This window comes from Neovison vison, chromosome 11 (assembly GCF_020171115.1).
Source record: "Neovison vison isolate M4711 chromosome 11, ASM_NN_V1, whole genome shotgun sequence".
In the NCBI taxonomy this organism is placed as follows: domain Eukaryota; kingdom Metazoa; phylum Chordata; class Mammalia; order Carnivora; family Mustelidae; genus Neogale; species Neogale vison.
The window spans coordinates 99,563,129-99,583,773 of NC_058101.1; the positions used below are offsets into that span (position 1 = coordinate 99,563,129).

At 36.4% G+C, this 20,645-nt stretch overlaps 1 protein-coding gene across 3 annotated transcripts in view; it reads left to right on the forward strand.

Annotated features, from left to right (window-relative positions):
- The first annotated feature begins 2,589 nt into the window (after positions 1–2,589).
- Positions 2,590–20,645, forward strand: part of CFI (complement factor I) — a 56,502-nt gene continuing 38,446 nt past the window's right edge. Inside the window, exons 1-4 of one of the 3 annotated variants that reach the window (XM_044224267.1) lie at positions 2,590–2,709; positions 15,728–15,769; positions 17,754–18,033; positions 19,697–19,850. In XM_044224267.1, the coding sequence (XP_044080202.1) occupies positions 2,653–2,709; positions 15,728–15,769; positions 17,754–18,033; positions 19,697–19,850 (533 nt within the window). In that variant the 5' untranslated portion in view covers positions 2,590–2,652. The remainder of the gene's footprint in view (positions 2,710–15,727; positions 15,770–17,753; positions 18,034–19,696; positions 19,851–20,645) is intronic. The other 2 variants (XM_044224269.1, XM_044224268.1) reach the window with 2 other exon arrangements.

The following is a 20,645-nucleotide window of genomic DNA, read 5'->3' on the forward strand; positions in this document are numbered from 1 at the left end:
TATTGCCATGTGACCAAAAATGCTCATTATGAGTTGGGTACTAACAGACCCACAAAATATACGGTTGAGCAGGCCTAGCAAAAATGTTTTATAAAATGGAAGTGTTAAATCCAGACCCAAATACAAACTGGACCAAGGGCACTAGCAAACCCCATCAGCCGGTAGCTCAGATATTCCCCACGCCCACCTAATCCAAACTGTTGCACCCAAGTCCTTTCCTCAGCTCACCCCTATGGCTCTATAAGGAATATGATACTTGACCAGGAGGAGGGGAAAACCATGTTTGGTTTACAGAGGGGTTGGTGCAGTATGTAGGTACAAGCTGAAAACAGACAGCAGCCACAATATAGCCAAACTTAGGAGTGGTTTTAGAAGACACTGGTAAGGGAACGTCTTCACGATGGGCAGAGCTTCAGATGATATACCTGGTCACCCACTTTGTGTGTGAAACTTGGTGACCTAAAACTAGACTGTATATGGAATCACAGGCAATAGTGATTGCCTGACCATTTTTTTTTTAAGAATAAAAAGTATTCAAGGATTAAGAACAAGAAGAACTGGGGTAGAAACATGTGGATGTACATGTAAGAGTGGGAATGAAGTATAGAAATATTTGTATCACATGTTAATACCCACTAGGGAATGGCCGCCAGAGAAAAGATACTAAATAACGAAAAAAATGACTCAGCCAATTGGTATCAGCCAGTGTCAGCAGCCACCCCCGTGCTAGTGCAATGGGCACAAGAATAAAGTGGCTATAGTAGCGGAAATGGAGGCTAGCCATGAGGCCAATATCATAGGCCCCCTAAGATTAACTTGGCTGATGTCATCAACAGCTGTCCAATCTGAAAGCAACATAGACTAATGCCATCCCCATGATGGCACAATTCATCAGGGATACTAGTACTCATTGGTAAACTGACACAGTTGGTCCTTTCAACTTTAAAAGGGCCAGTGGTACATTCTCAGAGAAATGGACACATATTCTAGGTTACATTGTGCCTTTCTTGCCTGCAGGGCCTTAGCTGGAGTCATAATCCGAAGGATTTCAGCGTATTTAATCTTCCAACATCCTGTCAGACAAGAGAACGCACCTGACAGCAAAGAAGATGTGAGAGTGGGTGACTGACCGTGGGATCACTGGTCATGTCACATACTGCCCCACATGAAAACTGGCAGCCTTATGGAGCCTTGGAACAGCCCACCAAATGCAGAAATGAGGTGCTATTTAAAGGCAATACTCTGAGAACTGGGAGCTGTCTTCTAGCAAGCAATATATGCACTGAATGAAAGACCTTCATTAAGCATTGTATTGCCAATAGAAAGAAGATGGAGGTCTGGGAGCTGAGGCATAGAAGCAGAAATGACCACACATACTGTCACTCTCAGCGACTAACTGGGAGCTTGGTGCTTCCTGTCTCTGCAACTGGAGACTTTGCGGCCTTAGGGCTCCTGTTCCTCAAAGGAAGCCTCCTTTTGCCAGGAGGCACAACAAGAAACCCAATGAATTATAAGCTAAGCCTTCTGCCTGTGCACGTTGATTGGGCTTCTTGTGTCTGGGGACCAGCAGGAAAGAAGAGGAGTCGCCATGTTGACAGGTAAAACTCACCCTGCTCATTTGGAGGAAGTAGGGGCCACTGTTATATAATGAGGGAAGGGAGTAGTATGGATGGAACCATATGACCTCCTTGGGTGCCTCTTGTGACAGTTAAAGGATAAAAACCACAACTATGGTCTGAGAAGGAAATGTAGCCAGGGGCTCCAGGAAGTTTGGGAGTGGTGACATTAGGTGAACAGCTCAAGCTGGCAGAGGTGGAAGTTCAGGGTGAGAGGAATCTGTAATGGATAGGAAAGAGACAGAGGATGAGTATCAACTGCAGCTTCCAGACCCATTACAAGGGCCAGAGCTGTAGTTTTTCTTACCATTTCCCTCTTCTAAATGTTCCCTCAAGGCCTCCTACAATTTTGAAGGAGCCACTCTTGGAGCATATATGAAAAGTAGATATAAATAGACGTACAAATGGTGGACTCTGAAAGACAAAAAGATGGATTTCCCAGATCCCACTTCATGGAAGGTTTCGCTGCCCTAGCTGTGAAAAGTATGATCAGCAGACACTTCTTCTAATGGCAAATAAGTATCAGATCCTTCAGGCCCTCACAAGGTTTTCTGTGCTCAGAGGATATCATTTGATCACAGCATAACTGATGTATGGTAAAGGAACGGTTTTGTTGAGGATTAAAAATGTATTCATCACAGCCTTCAATGTAATGTACTTTTACTTCTTATCTCCTGTTCTTCAGCCTTAAGGGGAAAACCATAATTTTATTTTACCAAAAACAAATTTTCTCTCATCGTAGTTTCTGTCTTCCCTAGAGAACAGAATTGAGGCATAGTCTAGTAACAAAGTGGGGTAATCAGTTTCCTCTGGAGGAAACATACTCCGTATTGGTCACCTCCCTCAGCTATTTACTGGGAAGATCTTTTGTAGTTTCAGTTACGGTAAAACGCTGGATTTTAGCCAAATCCTCTGAGTTCAAAAGTACAAAGCACTTTAGGACGCTTGCTCTTTCTGAATGTTTTTTCAAAGGTTAAAAATTAAATTTTAAAGACTACCCAGGGTAAAGAAGAGAGGCAGACACTGAGTCTCCAACATGAAGCTTGCTCATGTTATTTTGTTACATTTGTGCTTCTGCCTAAGTTTTTGCAAGGTAGGTAACTCAGTATTTATGTAGACTATTTTAATTTGTTTTTTAAATATTATCAAAATGTAAATAAGGTGTTAAAGACATGGGGAAAGTGATGAAAAAATAAAATAAGAGGAAGTCAGAGAGGGAGGCAAACCGTAAGAGACTCTTAACTATAGGAAACAAACTAAAGGTTGATGGAGGGGAGGTGGGTGGGAAGATGGGGTAACTGAGTGATGGGCATTAGGGAAGGCACTTGATAATAATGAGCACTGGCTGTTATATGTAACTGATGAATCACTGAACTCTACCTCTGAAACAATACACTGTGTGTTAAGTGGACTTAAATAAAATAACATTTTAAATAAATAAATAAGATAAAAAGTGAAAAAAAAAGAAACCTTAAGTATATTATTTTGACTTAGAGATTACATAGTTCAGATACCAACATCCACAGTATATAGTCAATAACAAAGATTTTATGTTAATATCTTGATGAAAGAGTTTTTAAAAATTGCTTTCTTCATGTGCTCTTATCTGTACTTAAAAATTGAACTGAATGAGAATTTTACTAATACAGGTCTGTAATTTATAGTAATTATATTAAATCAAAAAAATATCTACCTTCCACATGCAAGGTGTAGTGCTGGGCAAAGAGCATGTCTGATCTCCAAATAGCCTTTTGTACGGTTGTAGAACAATGACATAAACATGACAATGAGGAAATAATAAGATTTAAATAACTTTTGAAAAGGACCTTTTGAAAGATATTTAATTGCCAAAAATGTTACAAATATCATGTGTCAAAGGACTTTAATGAGAGGAAAAATCCCTTCCTGCTGAGAGGTCATGAAGAGTTTATGGACCATGTGGGATTTGAGCTGGATTCATAACTCCGGATTACTGTAGAGAAACAGAGTGATTTGCATGCTTTTCAGCCTGGAAAATCAGGAAGTGCAACAGTAGAAGATTGGTAAAGCCCTAGTCTCCTCCAGGTGAATAAATCCATTTGATTAGAATGAAAACTTTGTGGGGGAACTTGGGTAGTCAAAACTGGTATGACAGATTATAGCCAGGTTGGAAGGTCATCTATTAAGGTTAGATAGACTTAAGATATCTTAGACAACTGTTGATGATTGCCTACTTTTGTGGTCAAATTATTCTGAAACAGGATTACAAAAACTGTCTTAATGCCAGCTTAGAGAAGCAAACATTTAAAGAAAACTTAGAAATGAGAATTACTGATTTTAAGTTTCCTGTAACTCTAAAATATATATGCAGTGTTTGTAACAGAGAACAAATGGAAATAAATTAAGTGTTCATTGAAAAGAAATTGATTAAATTATTGTACATCTATAAAGGAACTATCATGTAGCTATTAAAATGATGCATTTTATATTTGTTGAGAAAAAGGCCCTACTAAAATCTTACTTTTGTTAAAGAAGAAAATATACATAAATTTATGTGTCCATGTGTATGTGTACATATGTGCACACACACACACACACACACACACAGATACACACATATAGCTGCTCATGTAAACAGCAATTTAAAAGTTCCTGGAGGGTATATATCAAATAGATACCAGTTGGTATCTCAGGTAATGCGATTACTGGTGATTTTTATTTTTTGTTTTATATACACTTGTGAATTTTCAGAACTAAGAAATTCTGTTTTATTCGTTATTTATTTTTTTAAAATACCAAATAAATGTGTATTACTTAGGAATAGGAAAAATTTATTTTTGAGGAAAAGACATTTCAGCCACATTTTTGATTCCCAGAACAAAAACAAAAGAGTATTATTTACTTATAAAAAGGGAAGAGCCTCTTTTACTGAATAATCATTCAATAATAAAGTTGTCTTCTTTTCTTTAAAAAAAAGAATTTTGTAGGAATATTCGTTTATAAAATATTAGTTTATAAAATAAAAATATTAGTTATAATATTAGTTTATAAAAGAAAAATACTGGAATACTGAGAGATAACCATTTTTATTAGCATATAATGTATTATTTGTTTCAGGGGTACAGGTCTGTGTATCATCAGTCTTACACTTTACAGCATTCACCATAGCCACACCCTCCTCAGCACCCAGCCACCCCCTCCAGCAAAGCTCAGTTTTTTGAAATAACCATTTTTAAATGGAAGTTGCCATAGAGACAACACAAATGTGTTCAAAGAAGTTTTAAAATTAATTTTCTAAATGAAATAAAATAAAATACATATATCTGGGAGAAATTTTCGTTATTTTGAAAGTTAGGACCAGATTTCCCTTTAAGGAATAAAAAGTCCCATCCCTTTTATATCAAAACTTTTTGGTGGATTTATTTGAAAGTGAATTATATCAATGGCAGGAGTGAACTGGAAATGGGATAGGCTTAGGTTGTTCTGAATAGTGAAGTGAGAATTCTGGTTTTATTGCCCAGGCATAGAGATAAGGGGACTCAGGTTTCTCTGGGGGATAAAACCAGAACACAGAGGGATTGGGTGCTGTATTAATAAACAAGGTATATTAAAGAGTAGAAATAGAAATAACCACTCAATATGGTTATTTACTACTGTGAAGTGTTGTGTTATAACATAAACTCTGACCAAACCTTAAATTTTTATTTATCTTTAAAGTTTATTACTAACTTGTTTATATCAGTAATATTTTGGAAAGAAAGAGCTAGGGTGATGTTCAGCAGAGTGAAAAGATGATGGAAAGACAATATGCCAAGGAAGCAACATGTAATGCAGAAAGTGAGGTCAGCAAAAATGGCAGAGTAGGCAAATCCAAACACTGTCTTTACACACACACACAATCATGCAGACTGTCAGAAGAAACTTTTTCAGAACTCCAGTTATTAAACAAAGCCCTATAGCATCCAAATGAACACTGAATGAAGGAAAAGGCAACTTAAAAATGGTAGGAAAACTTTGTGGCATTTCAACTTGTCCTAGCCCTACAGTGTCCCCAGTTTAGTGGCAGTCTTGAAGATAGCAGTCCACATGTGGAACTCTCATCCCTAGCTCTAGAAGGAGCAGAGCAGACATTATTTTAGAAGAATGGTGTTTGTCTATTTTAATCTGCCTAGAGGATACTGGAAAGACTGATCGAACATATTTGTCTTTGTTTTGCCTAACTCAGAACGCACTCAGATGGAAAGCCAGTGGGCATTCCTCAAAAACATTGTGAGGCATCAAAGAACCTGCAGCTACCTGGGACAAAAGATTACAGCTGAGACAAGCAGTAGAGTGCCAAAGCCTGGGAGGAAAAGTTAGGGAAAGAGTTTCTGTGGGAAAATAACCATTCAAAATTCCCTGTGAATACTTGGGAATTTTTTAAAAAGCAACACATATGACCAGGGCAGGATGCATGTTCAGAAAAAGTCTAAAAAGACCCTAAACCAACACCTCTACGTGATATCTAGGCTCAGTGCAGTCATGATGAAGTGAAGGCTGAGAGAATTGTAAACGGCCTGGCTAAATGTTGGGGGGGTGGCGGGTGGTTATCAAGCACAGGGCCAATTTGCAAAGTCTAGATGAGGTTTTTTTGTTATTGATTTGAGGAGTTTCTTATTCTTTATATTTCATTTCTTTCTCTTCTCTTCCTTTCTCTTTCCCTTCCCTTTTCCTTTTCCCTTCCTCTTCCCCTTCTCCTTCCTCTCTCTCTATTTCTCTGTATCTCTCATTAAAAGAAATATTTGTCTAAACACTAGCTGAGTGCAAGGTAAAGGAACAGAAACTTCAGAAACCACACATGACAAAAAAAAACTTTGCTTTACAAAAACAGTTTAGATAACTCACTAAACAAACAGCTACAGTCTATAGCAAGAGAGAAAAGCAAACCTTGAGGAGAAAGAAAAATGTGATTTCAAGAGTTACTGCATTGTAATATTCAAAATGTCTAGTTTTAACAAAATGATGAAGCATGTAAAGAAACAAGAAAATATGGCCCTTTCACAGGAGAAATTAACAGAAATGAAGAACAACAGATTTTGGACTTACTAGACGAAGACTTTTGACTGACTATCTTAAATACTTTCAAAGAGCTAAAGGAAACTGGGAGGATGATGTATGAGCAAAAACAAAATATCAATGAAGGGATACATTGATATCATAAAAATCAGAAATTCTGGAGCAGAAAAGTATAATGACAGAAATGAAAAACTTACTAGAGTTTTAATAGCAAATTTGAGCAGGCAGAAAAGTAAGTGAACTTGAAGATCAGTCAATTAAAGTATCAAGTTTGAAGAGAAGAAAGAAAAAATAAGAGAAACAGAGCTTAAGACCTGTGGGACACCATTAAGAACACCAAAATATACATAATAGGAACCTCAGAAGAGGAGAGAACATGTTAGAATATTTGACAAAATAATAGCCAAAAACTTCTCAAATTTGAAAAAAGATATGAATCTACAGATTTAGGAAGCTTACCAGCCCCCACAACATAATGCAAAGAAGTCCACACCAAGGCACATTATAATGAAATTGTTAAAAGCCAAGGAACAAAATAATATCTTGAAAGCAGCAAGAGAAAAGCAACTCATCATGGACAAGGAATTTTCAGTAAGATTACGAGTATATTTCTCATTAGAAACCATGGAGGCATGGAGAAAGGAGTGGAATGATACTCTTAAAGTGCTGAAAGAAAAAACTGTCAATCAACAATTCTATATAGAACAAAACAATCCTTTAAAAATGAAAGAGAAATTAAGATATTTTCAGATAAACAAAAGCTGATGGAGTTAGTTACTAATAGAAAGGAAATTCACTCTAAGAAGTTCCCATAAGGTGAGCAAAAATATGCTAGATAGTAGCTGGAAGCCATAAGAAGAGATAAAGAACTTCAGTAAAGATAACTAAATAGGTAAATACAAAAGTCAGTGAAATTTTATTTTTGGTTTGTAGCCCCTCTTTTTATTTCACGTGGTTTAAAAGAAGAATGTAGAAAAAATAATTATAAATCTATGTTAACATGCATAAAATGCATAAAGATGTAATGTGTGACCATAACAACATAAAAGGGGGGAAGGGTTTACAAGCAACAACATGTAAGAGCAGGGTTTTTATATGCCCTTGAAGTTAGGTTTGTATCAATTCTAACTAGATTGCTCTACATTTAAGATGTTAAGTATAATCTCCATGTCAGCCACACAAAAAAATCTTAAAAATATATAAAAATAAGAAAATCAAAAGAGTTCACTACAAAGAAATCAACATTCACAAAAGAAGTCAATAACAGAGGACTAAAGAACAATAGTTACAATACATACAGAGAACAAATTGCAAAACAACAAAAGTTAGGCATTCCTTATAAACAACTTAAATGTAAGTGGGTTAAATTCTCCGTGAAAGGCATAGATTGGCAGAATTTATTTTTTAAAAAACTAACCATCGTCCAACTATATGCTATATGCTATATACAAGAGACTCTATATACATGATCCAACTATATGCTTTATAAAGAGACTTTAGATCCAAAGACACAAATAGATTGAAAGTGAAAGGATGGAAAACAATATTCCATACAAAGAGTAACCAAAACAGAACTGGAAGTAACAGCACTAATATCAGATGAAACAAATAACATTAGATATTGATAAAAGAGTTCATCTAAAATATATAATTATAAACATATACACACCAAATGGTCGAACCCAAAATACATGAGACCATGACATAATGGAAGGGAAGAAGAGAATTCTATAATAATAATTGGAAACTTCTATATCCCACTTTCTGTAATAGAATTTCCATAATAGAAAATCTAGACAGTATATTAATAAGAAAATAAAGGATTTTAATAGCACCATAAATCAACCAGACCTAACAACTAGACATATAGAGCACTACACCCAACAGAAGCAGAATACACATTTTTTTTCAAGTGCACATAGAACATTCTCCACCATAGGCCATATGTTAGGCCACAGAACATGTCTCCATATGTTTTAAAATGTTAAAATAATAAGAAATATTTCCTCTAAAGATGATGGAATAAAACTAGAAATCAGTAACAGGAAACTGGAAAATTCACACATATGTGGAAATTCAACAATATACTTTAAAATAACTGGTGGTCAAAGAAATCACAGAGTAAATTAGAAAACACTTAGAAATTAATGAAAGCAAAAATACAACATACCCAAACATATGAGATATGGCAAAGCAGTTCTCACATGGAATTTTTTAATGTAGATGCCTACACTAAAAAAGAACAAAAATACTTAATCAAAAACCTAACCTTACACCTTACAAGAACCAGAAAAAGAAGAGCAAGCTAAATCCAAAGCTAGAAAAAAGAAGGAAATAATAAAGATTAGAATGGGGAATATACTGAATTTTGTCAAATGCTTTGTATTTCTGTGGTGTCGGTAATTATTTCTGTTTCATTTCTGACTTTATTTATTTGAGTCCACCATTTTTTCTTGATGAGTCTGGCTGAAGGTTTATCAATTTTGTTTATCTTTTCAAAGAACCAACTCTTGGTCTTATTGAACTTTTCATTTTTTAATCTTTATTTCACTTATTTCTGCTCTGATCTTTATTAGTTCCTTCCTTCCACCAACTTTGGGCTTTGTTTGTTCTTCTAGTTCCTTCAGGTATAAGACTAGATTGTTTGTTTGAGATTTTCCTTGTTTCTTGAGGTAGGTTGGCATTGCTATAAATTTTCCTCTTAGAACTGTTTTTGCTGTATTGCAACAATTTTGGACCATTAAGTCTTCATGTTCACTTGTCTCTATTTTTCCTCTTTGATTTCTTCACTGACCCCTTGGTTACTCAGTAGCATGTTGTTTAGCCTCCAAAAAAAAAAAAAAATAGAAGAGGAAGATGGTGAAGGAGGAGAGGAGGAAAAGAAAAGAATGTAGATGAAAAAATAAATGGTAAGATAATAGAATCAATTAAACCAAAAGCTGGTTCTTTGAAAAGATCAACTAAATTGACAAACCTTAGCTAGATTGACAAAAAAAGAAACAAATAAAATCAGAGAGTGAAAACATTACTGCTGACCATGATAAGAGTTCTGTGAATAATTATATGCCAACAAATTAGATGACCTAGTTGAGTGGACAAATTCCTACAGACACATTACCAAAACTGAATTAAGAAGAAATAGTAAGTATGAATAGACACATAACCAGAGTTGAATCAATGATTAATTTTTTTTCATCAAAGTAATGTCCAGTATCAGATGACTTCATTGGTAAATTCTACTAAATATTGAAAGAATTAACATTAATTTTTCTCAAACTCTTAACTCAGAAAAGGAGTGAATACTTAATTCATTTTATGAGTCCAATATTACTCTGATAACAAAGTCAAAGATACCACAAGAAAAGGTACAAAGCAGAAATAAAAGCTATTGTCTTCACTGACCTCCCCCCATATCAGATATTCCCAGAGATTTCCAGCATTCATCATTTTTCTGTGTAAGTCCAGAATTACATCCAGCATAACTTTCCTTCTGCTTAAAGGACTTTTTTTTAAGCTTTTCTTGTAAGGCAGATATACTGGTGATTAATTTTTCACCTTTTTTTCTAAAGAGGTTGCTATTTGCCTTAAACTTCTAATGATGGGGTACCTGGGTGGCTCAGTGATTAAGTGTCTGCCTTTGGCTGAGGTCCTTATCCCAGGGTCCTGGGATAGAGCCCGGCATTGAGCTCGCTGCTTGGCGGGAGCCTGTTTCTCCCTCTCCCACTCCCTCTGCTTCTGTTTCCTCTCTCACTGTCTCTCTTTCTCTCTGTCAAATAAGTAAATAAAATCTTTAACGAGAAAAAAACTTTTAATGATAATCTTTGTTAGGTACAGAAGAATAAGTCAACAGGATTCCCCCCACCCCAATATTTTTTAACTGTTACTCCACTATCTTCTTACTTGCATTAGTGATGAGACCTCTGCTGTCACACTAAACCTTTGTTCGTTTGCCCATAATGTGTCTTGTCTCTTTGGCTCTTTGAAGATTTTCTCTTTGTCGCTGGTATTATTTGAACAGTTTGAGTATGATATGCCTTCATGGAGTTTCCTTCATGTTTCTTCTGCTTGGGGTTCATTAAACTTGTTGGAACTGTGAATTTATATTTTTCATCAAATTTAGAAAAGTGTCAGCCACTGTTATTTCAAATATATTTTTTGTTCCCATCTCACATACTCCTTCTTTGGAACTCCGGTTATACACATGCCATGCCACTTGAATTTGTTGCACGGCTCATTCATACCTTGTTTGATAAATCTTTGGGTTTTCTAATCTTTTCTTCTGCTGAGTCCTACCTGTAATTAGTTCCATCCAGTATATATACTTTTTTAATCTCAAATATTGTAGTTTTCAACTCTAGAAGTTCAATTTGGATCCCTTATATTTTTCATGTTTTTGATTAACCATTTTAACATGTAGAATACAGTTATAATAAATGTTTGAATATCCTCGCCTGCTTATTCTAACATCTGTGCTAGTGTTCTGGGTGAATTTCAGATGATTGATTTTTCTCATTATGAACCATATTTTGCTGCATCTTTGCATGCCTAGTATTCTTTATTGGATATCAGATACTGTGAATTTTACTTTGCTGGATGCTGAGTATTTTTGTATCCTTATAAATATTCTTTAACTTTGTTCTGAGATGTAATTAAGTTACTTGAAAACAGTTTGATCCATTCAGGTCTTGGCTTTAAGCATTTTTTTTTTAGATTTTATTTATTTATTTGACAGACCGAGATCACGAGTAGTCAGAGAAGCAGGCGGCGTAGGGTGGGGGGAGGCTCCCCGCTGAGCAGAGAACCCGATGCAGGACTCAATCCCAAGACCCTCGGATCATGACCCGAAATGAAAGCAGAGGCTTTAACCCACTGAGCCACCCAGGCACCCCAGCTTTAAGCATTCTTACACAGGACCAGAAATCCCCAGGAATCACAAGTGGTGAGAACGAGCACTGCTCATGGCCCTGTTTGAATGTGGGCCCTGTCACCTAGAATTCTTTTCGGTGGTTCCTTCCCCGGTCTGTGGTAGTTTCATCATACCCACATGCTGATGAATACTCACTGAACACTCAGAGGGCATCTGCTAAGAAGCTCCAAAGGTCTCTTTCTATTCTATTCACTTCTTCCCAGTACCCGATTCTGTGAACGGTAGCTGCTTTGGTCTCCTCAGACTCTCAAATCTGTCTCCTCAGCTCAAGGAGTCCCTTAGGCTCAGCTAAAGTTCCATCCCTCTGCACCACAGTCTTGGAACTTTCTCAAGGTAATCAAATGGAACAATTATACAACTTCTTAATTTACCTGTCAACTCTCAGGGATCACTATCCTTCTTTGCCTGATGTCCAGTATCTTAAAAATTATTGCTTTCCATATTTTGTCCGTTTCTTGGTTGTTTTAAACTGAAATGTACACCTGCTCCCTATTATTCAATCTTTATGGGAAGCAAAAGAATTCTTATTTAACATAATTTTAATAAATTTTAATTTAAATAGCCACATTTGGCTAGTGGCTCTTATATTAGATAGTACAGTTAACAATTGCTGTTTTTACCAAGATTGATTTTTTAAAATGCAAATGTAAACTACAAATGGGCATATTTTTTAAAAGATATCCTTTGATAGTCATTTTATTGAGTTAATTCAATCATCTCGCAGTTCAGCCCCGTTAGAGGCGGTCTCATATGTATTATACACTGGAATTGTTCAAGCTCATTTCAGGTAGAACTCCTGTCTCCAAACTCCGTGTGTTCACATTTTTCTGAATATAAACAGATTCAAAATAACAGTGTTGTCACAGTGAATTGTAAGGATGAAGGGATGAAGAAACAAGTTGAACTTTCAGTTTTTTCATTCTAATGACCATTTGGAATTTTGGTTTTAAAAATATAAAATAGTAAAACAGTGCAGACCAGCAGGTGTGCCAAGTGCAAACAATAGTACATACAGGACATATTTTACCAAATTTGAGTAGTATTTTTTAAATGAAACTTATTCTTTATTATAAATGTATTTACTTGTTCTTAAACTGCGATATTATTGGGGCATCTGGGTGGCTCAGTCAGTTAAGCATCTGCCTTCATCTCAGGTCATGATCTCAATGTCCTTGGATTGAGGCCTACATCTGGCTCCCTGCTCAGTGGGAAGCCTGCTTCTCCCTCCCTCTGCTGTTGCTCCTCTGCTTGTGCTCTCTCATTCTCATTCTCTCTCAAATTAATTAATTAATTAATTAAATCTTTTAAAGCCTGCAATATTATTATTCATTACTATAACAGACCTATATATAGGTATAATTTTTTCCCTTTTTCACCAAATGCATTTATTATGTAGTTAAAAATATTTATCAATTTTTTCTTATTTGTACTGTACTATGTTTTTTATTCTTTTATTTTTATAAACCTGGTTTTATATATATGAATTTCAGTGAAAGAAGATGTTTGCTCTTCACATTTTTCTGCATAATATATCATTCATTTCTTTCATGGTTTTTACTGAAAATAGGAAGTGTAGAAAGTAATGTTTTATAAAAGTATCTGTTCTGGGGGCACATGGGTCGCTCTGTTGGGTTGAGCATCAGACTCTGTTTCTACCCATGTCCTGATCTCAAGGTAGTGAGATTGAGCCTGGTGTTGGGCTCTGTGCTCTTGCTCATGCAGAGCTTGAGATTCTGCTTGAGTTTCTCTCTCTCCCTCTCTTCTCTTCCTCCCTCCCTTGCTTGTTCTCTTGCTGTCTCTCTCTAAAATAAAATATATTTTTTTAAAGTGTATGGTCTGTGTGTCAAATACACTAGGCTTACCATTTCTTCAATAGACGAACACTTTTTTGCAACTCATATCCCAAAGGGCTGGTTTCTTTAACATACAGAGTTCCTACAAAACAAAACAAAACAGCCAAACAAACAAACAAACAAGACAGCAATCCAGTATACATCAGCAAAAGATATGGTTAGTGCAAGGAGAAAAATAAAAATCTCTCTTAAAGTTTGAACGTACTGAAAGATGTTCAGCCTCGCTCATTGGGGAAAATTGCAAATAAAATTGTACTCTGATTGGGGCGCCTGGGTGGCTCAGTGGGTTAAGCCGCTGCCTTCGGCTCAGGTCATGATCTCAGGGTCCTGGGATCCAGTCCCGCATCGGGCTCTCTGCTCGGCAGGGAGCCTGCTTCCCTCTCTCTCTCTCTCTGCCTGCCTCTCCATCTACTTGTGATTTCTCTCTGTCAAATAAATAAATAAAATCTTTAAAAAAAAAAATTGTACTCTGATAACAATTTATATGCTAGATTGGCTAAGATAAAAAGTTTAGTGAGGCATATGTTCTGTGGTCAAGATTATGGAAAATAGACACTGCCATAGATTGATGATGGGAATGCAAATGAAAACATTTATAGAGAGAAATTAGGCAATATCTATCAAAGTTAAAAGTGCTAATTTTTTTTATTCAGCAGTTTCACTCCCAGGTAAGTACTGACATGTATTTAGTATATGTGGGAAATGATGTGTATTATATAAAAAGATTCACTGTAACATTGGTTATAATGACAAAACATTGGAAAGGGCCACTGGTTGCAAATTGCACTGGTGTTGGGGGGCAGAATTAGGAAGGAAAACATGAGCTCATGTGCAATGATGAACTCTAGAAAGATTCACAAAGGACTATTAAATGGTCGACTCTGAGGTGGACCCGTGTAGGTTGAATGGATAAGGAAAGAAAGGAAATATGCTTTCTATAGGCACCCTTTTGAACCTGTTTATAATATTCTTTTGTGTTTCCTGTTTTTAAAAAGTTAATTAAAAATAAAAACAACAAAATTTCAGCCATCTTACCTTCATAATAAAAAATTTAAAAAACCCAATAAATTAGGCCAATGATTTTTTTCATCTCTGAGGCAAAAATAATGGAATTGATCCTAAAGCGATATTTTCAATTTTTTAAGAGCAAGGTATCAGGGTCCACCCTACCTATGCACACCATAAAACCATTTTTCTACCATTTCCAACAACAACATGCTGGTCCTAGTCCAAACAGGATAGTTATTTAAAAAAGAAAACAAACAGCAAAAATATCAAAATTCAAATTCTTTATGCAAATTAAAACAATTCATCATTATGTATTAGTAGAGAATATTACTTTTTTATCTGAATAGGACAGTGGCTGCTTAAGTATCTGATAGTCGAGGTATCAGAGCATGACTTTATATCAGAAACAGGTATAATACAAGATGGACAGATCAAAGGAGAGAAAAAAATGTAGAAAAAATTGCTAGCAAAGACCAGGATGAGAAGAAACTGAAGCCACAGAGGGGCTAAAACTCTTCCAATGGAAAGACTTCCCATATAGTTATTAACTTTCAGAATAGAAATTCTTTATTCACTTCTGGAAAAAAACAAAAAACAAAATTCCATACTATTTACTCTTTTTGAATCTTTTCCATTTTTTTCCTCAGTGTTTTCCAGGGATATGATGATTGTGCCAGTTAGTTAATGCCATGATAATAAAATCACCATAAAATCTCAGTGGCATAAAATTTTATTTAGTGTATTAGTCTGCAGGTCGGCTGGTGATCAGGTGATCTAAGCTGGGCTCGGAGAGAGTGTTTCTTTGCTAGCCTGGCCTTGTTCTTCTCATAGTTATGGCAGAGGAGCAAAAGGACAAACCATTTGGACAAATACTTTCCAATCTCTTGTGTCCCATCTGCTGACTTCCTGTTAATTAAAGCAAGTCACATGGCCAGACCCAGAGTCTTGAGTTAAGAAAATATACCCTGCCCCCAGTGAGAAGCACAGAAAGGACTGGAAGGTAGGGAGGGTAGAGCTGGAGCCACTTGGAATCCGCCACAGTTGCCGTCATATTTGCATTTCTATAGGGTCTTAAATGTTTATTTGGTTTTCCCATGTATTTTTCATTTGATCCCTCAAACAGTTCTGTGAGAATATTATTTTTATTTTCCACATTTTATGGAAGAACAGAATCAGAAAGTAAAGTCATTTACTGAAGATCACATAGCTACGTAGCAGTGGAAGGGGGGCAGTGGAGGCCTTTTCTGTGCTTTGGTCATTGTTGATGGTTCTTTTTCCTTTGTTTATAGAATATAGATGAAAACCAAAAACAATGGACAAAGACAACACAGGTAAAGCTATACAGCTGTATATTGGGGCAAAGAGGAGTTTGTTTCTTGTTTTCTAATTGCCAACCATCTATTTAATATTGTGTCATTGTAGCCGTGCCTAGAATAAAAAGACAAAATTCACATCAAAATAATTGCTACATCATTGCAAATAACGAAGGAAAGGGCCAAAAACAAACCAAACAAAAACAAACCCATATACACAGAAAAGAAAGATAACTAAAGGAGTTGAGTCATGTTTTGTAGATGAGTAGACTATAGTCATGATTGCTAAAAATTTTTGAACATGTGCTTCTAGTGTATGTGAATATATTTAGTAATAAATAATAATTACACTGCTATATAAATAGTGCACCCTAAAAAACAATTTTAAGTACATAAATAATATTTTAATAATGTTCATCAATCTCAGTGAAATAATGTCATTAAACACACTTTATTATTTTTAAAAATTTTCATTTGCCTTAATGGCATATTAGCTGCAAAAGATACTTCAGAAAGAGCAACACACAAGAAACACAGAGGGAGAGGTTCATCATTAATGATACCAGATATAAATCTATATTTCAAATACTCATTTTAATTCTACTAACTGCGTGACAGGACTGACTTCTGTCATATTTTATTTTATTTTATTGTTAAATAATATAAATAAAATTATTTAAATAATGTAAATAGAATTATTAAATTTTATTGTATTTTATTTAAAATATTTTATTATATTTATCATATTTTATTGTTTTTACCCCCATGATGTGACTGATGAACAACTTCTACTGGGGTTAGAGTTGTAGACTCTGCCATTTACTTTTCCAGTGGTGTTGTGTTTTGGCATTTTTTTCAATCCAACATTCATTTCATGCTATGAATCTTTAAGCCACTTACCCATTTGTGAAGATTATTTTTAGTTAAAACTAAATCATATAATCCATAACATTCCTTAATATGGCACATGTATATGCTCCTCCATCTTTAAACAAAAACCTTCTCCTTACTCAATATCCCCTTCCAATTATCACCCCATTTCTGTGTCCCTTTACATCTAAACTCTCAAAAAATTTCCTATTGCTTTTGCTTGTTTGAGTGTCTTTCTAAACCATTCTCACACTCCACTCCTGCTGTCTCTTACCAGTTTCCTGACCAGTGACCATCCCACTTAAAGCATACAAAATCCCATATGCCCATTCCCTAAATACATTCTGTACCCATCCCTCCTGTGTTTTGCTAACACCAGCCCTCTGCCAGCATCTGTCCTTCTTCACCTTGCTCAAATGCTACCACCTCCATGAGGTCTTTTTAAATTCCCCGAGGAAAGTTAAGCAATTAATTTATTAATTCTCCTAGAAAGCCTAGCTCTCTTCCATTCTGGCTCTCCAAGAGTACTGTGTTATATTTGTTCCACTGCTATATCAATTACCACAATCTGCCTTCTTCCCAGTTATTATGTTTCTGTCTTATTGCCTAGATATCAAGCCCTTGGAAGACAGAGCCCATCCACATTCATCTAAAAGAAACTTTATACACAGTGGGAGTTTAACAAATGATTTTGCATTTATTAATAAAATTGACCAATTTATTCATCAGTTCATTCCACAAGACTATATTTAGCACCAATTTTGTTACTTCTTAACATGACTTATGAGATTCATTGATTTCTTCCAAGGCAGGATTTTATGTTGTCTTTAGGATAATAATAGCTCCTATTGATTTCATGCCTAGTACCTGTCAACCATTATATGTGTAGAATTTCTAACCCTTGCAATAGCCTTGCAAGAAGCTATTACCCCCATTTTCCAGATGAGGAAACACACATTTCATGAGGGCAAGGGCATATAACCGTAAGTACCCAAACTAGGACTTGAAGTCACATTTGTGATTCTGTAAGCCACTACACAACATCCCCTCATCTGTACTGTGGGCTTTCCTTCACTTAATCATCTTCAAAAAGAAGATTTTAGTTTGTCAATGTTTATTTTGTGTTTTACAGCTTTCTGCAATAAAAAAAACACCTCAAAATGATCTGGTAGACAAAAAGTGCTTAACTGAAAAATACACACATCTCTCCTGCAGCAAAGTCTTCTGCCAACCGTGGCAGAAATGCATTGATGGGACCTGTATTTGTAAACTCCCATATCAGTGCCCAAAGAATGGTACCGCAGTGTGTTCAACTAATGGGAAAACCTACCCAACTTACTGTCAGCAAAAGAGTGTTGAATGTCTTCGTCCAGAGTCAAAATTTTTAAATAGTGGAGCATGCACAGCTCAAGGTAGGAAAAGCCTAGTTGAATTTATGATGTAACAAGGAAATTGTTTGCTATACTTTCTATTAGAAAGTGAAATTAGAAAATAATTTTGCTATGAAACGTTATGATGCCAATTCAAAATTCCTCTCTAGACCCAATTGTGATGATAACCAAAGAAATTCAGGTCACCAGAATATAGTTAGCCTTTGAGTCCACTGCACAAGACCCTGAGGCCAGTCCTTACCCCTCAGTGCCTGTGCCACTCTCTGCTGCCCAGCCCTTCAAAATTATCCCCACCCTCACTTTGACTTGGCTAATAGAACTATGCCCAGAGCCGTTGAGTTGGTTCAGAACCCAATGAACAAGTCTTTATGTGAGGTTGATGCTAATAGGGAGCTGTACCTCTAGACCTCCAGTACCAATAATTTCTTCCAGCATCCATCCCATCAGCCTACCCTTAGGGAGCCCCAACCCCACTGGTCTTGATCTAAGGGGAGCTCGGGCCACTGCTAACCTAGGACATGCTCTAACCTAGCAAACTTGGCACATCAGACAAAAGAGCTTTTCTACACTCCATCCAGGTTCCTAATGCAGTGAGGAGGCTGGGATGCCAGTAGGTGGATTTGTGGAGTGGTTAAGGTTAGGAGTCTTAACTGTCAGATTGAGTGGCAAGCCCCTCCACCCAAACTCAGTTATTGACAAGCTACGTAACTATCAGATCGCATTTTCCACATCTGTAAAATGTGAATGACACTAGTTCCTAACTCATATGACCCTCATGAAAATCAAATAAAATGATGTATATAAAGGTCTTCACACAGTGTTTGGCACACAAAAAGAGCTCATGAAATTTTAACTATGACAGCAAACCTCAGGCTTATCTTCTAATATTAGTTATCATAGGCACTTCATGAACTGATTGAAAAAACACTCAAAACATTCTCTTTTTAGAGATTTATTTGTTTTAGAGAGAGAGGGAAGGAGAGGGTGCAGTGGGGAGGGAGAGAGGGGGAGGGAGAGAAAAACTCAAGCAGAGTCCATGCCCAGTGAGGAGCTTGACTGGGGCATAATCTCACAGAGATTGAGATCGTGACCTAAGTCAAAACCAAGAGGCAGGTGCTCAACCCACTGTGCCACCCAGGCACCTCAAAACATTTCTTTTTAGTTACCATGACATATGCTGGCACACAGCACCTAAATATCTGTGTGATGCTGAGTGAAGAGGGTGAGGCACTGTAGAGCAGGAAGACGAGAGCTCCCTACTGCCTGTTGGACAGGAGGGAAGCAAAGCTGGAGATTACTTTGTCAGTGGCAGGCTTTTGTTATCTTGAGTTATTAAATGCCATAAATATATGAGAATACATAAAACTTTTTTATGTTCTAATTATTGTTTGGCTTACATTGAAGAGCACACACTTGGGAGTGAGATCAATATGGTAGCTTTCAATTCCTGGTTTCCTCACTGGAGCAAGCAACTTAACCTCATGTGTAAACATGGGATAAATAATCAGTGTAGTCTTCACAGGGCTGCCTCATGAAATAATTACTTACTATTATTTGTTAAAATCTTCATGGTGTTCAAAGTTAATTTGAAATTCTCTTTTTTGTTATTTTAAAGGCTTTTCATCAAGAGGTGAAAAGGTGAAGGCTAAATATTGCTTATTGTTTTGGTTCTTTTAAATTTTAGGACAATTTGGTGTTTCTGTAAAGTACGGGAATACCACTTCAGAAGGAATTGTTGAAGTAAAACTTGTAGACCAAGATAAGGAAATGTTCATATGTAAAAAAACCTGGAGCATTATAGAAGCTAATGTGGCCTGTCTTGAACTTGGATTTCAGCTGTGAGTGCTTGTTGTCAGTGGATTTTCCCAGGATTGGTTTTATTGTTCCAACTATTTGCTTTTTTTTTTTTTTAAGATGATTTTATTTATTTATTTGACCGAAAGAGAGCATGCAAGCAAAGGGAGCGGGAGAGGGAGAAGCAGATTCCCCGCTGAGCAGGGAGCCTGAGGCAGAGCTGAACCCCAGGACTCTGGGATCATGACCTGAGCCAAAGCAGAGGCTTAACCAACTGAGCCACCCAGGCACCCCAACTATTTGCTTTTTGATTACCCACTCTTTCTCTGCCTTAATTTCCTCATATGTAGCCTGGGAATATTAACTACCTGTCTCATAGCATTGTTATGAGGATTAAATATGTTCATGTTTCACTAGCCCTTAGAACACCCCTGAGCACAGAGCCCTTGTAAGTTGGTTGAAGTATCTGGATATATGAATCCTTTGTAGTTCCAGAGAATTGTAAATATGTTTATTACCATCTGTCTCTACTTGTCTATAATTATGTCCACTTTTTCATACCTAATATTGTTTATCTATGCCTTTTTTTTCCCAATTTATTTATTTTCAGAAAAACCGTATTCATTATTTTTTCACCACACCCAGTGCTCCATGCAAGCCGTGCCCTCTATAATACCCACCACCTGGTACCCCAACCTCTCACCCCCCCGCCACTTCAAACCCCTCAGACTGTTTTTCAGAGTCCATATTCTCTCATGGTTCACCTCCCCTTCCAATTTACCCAAATTCCCTACTCCTCTCTAACGCCCCTTGTCCTCCATGCTATTGGTTATGCTCCA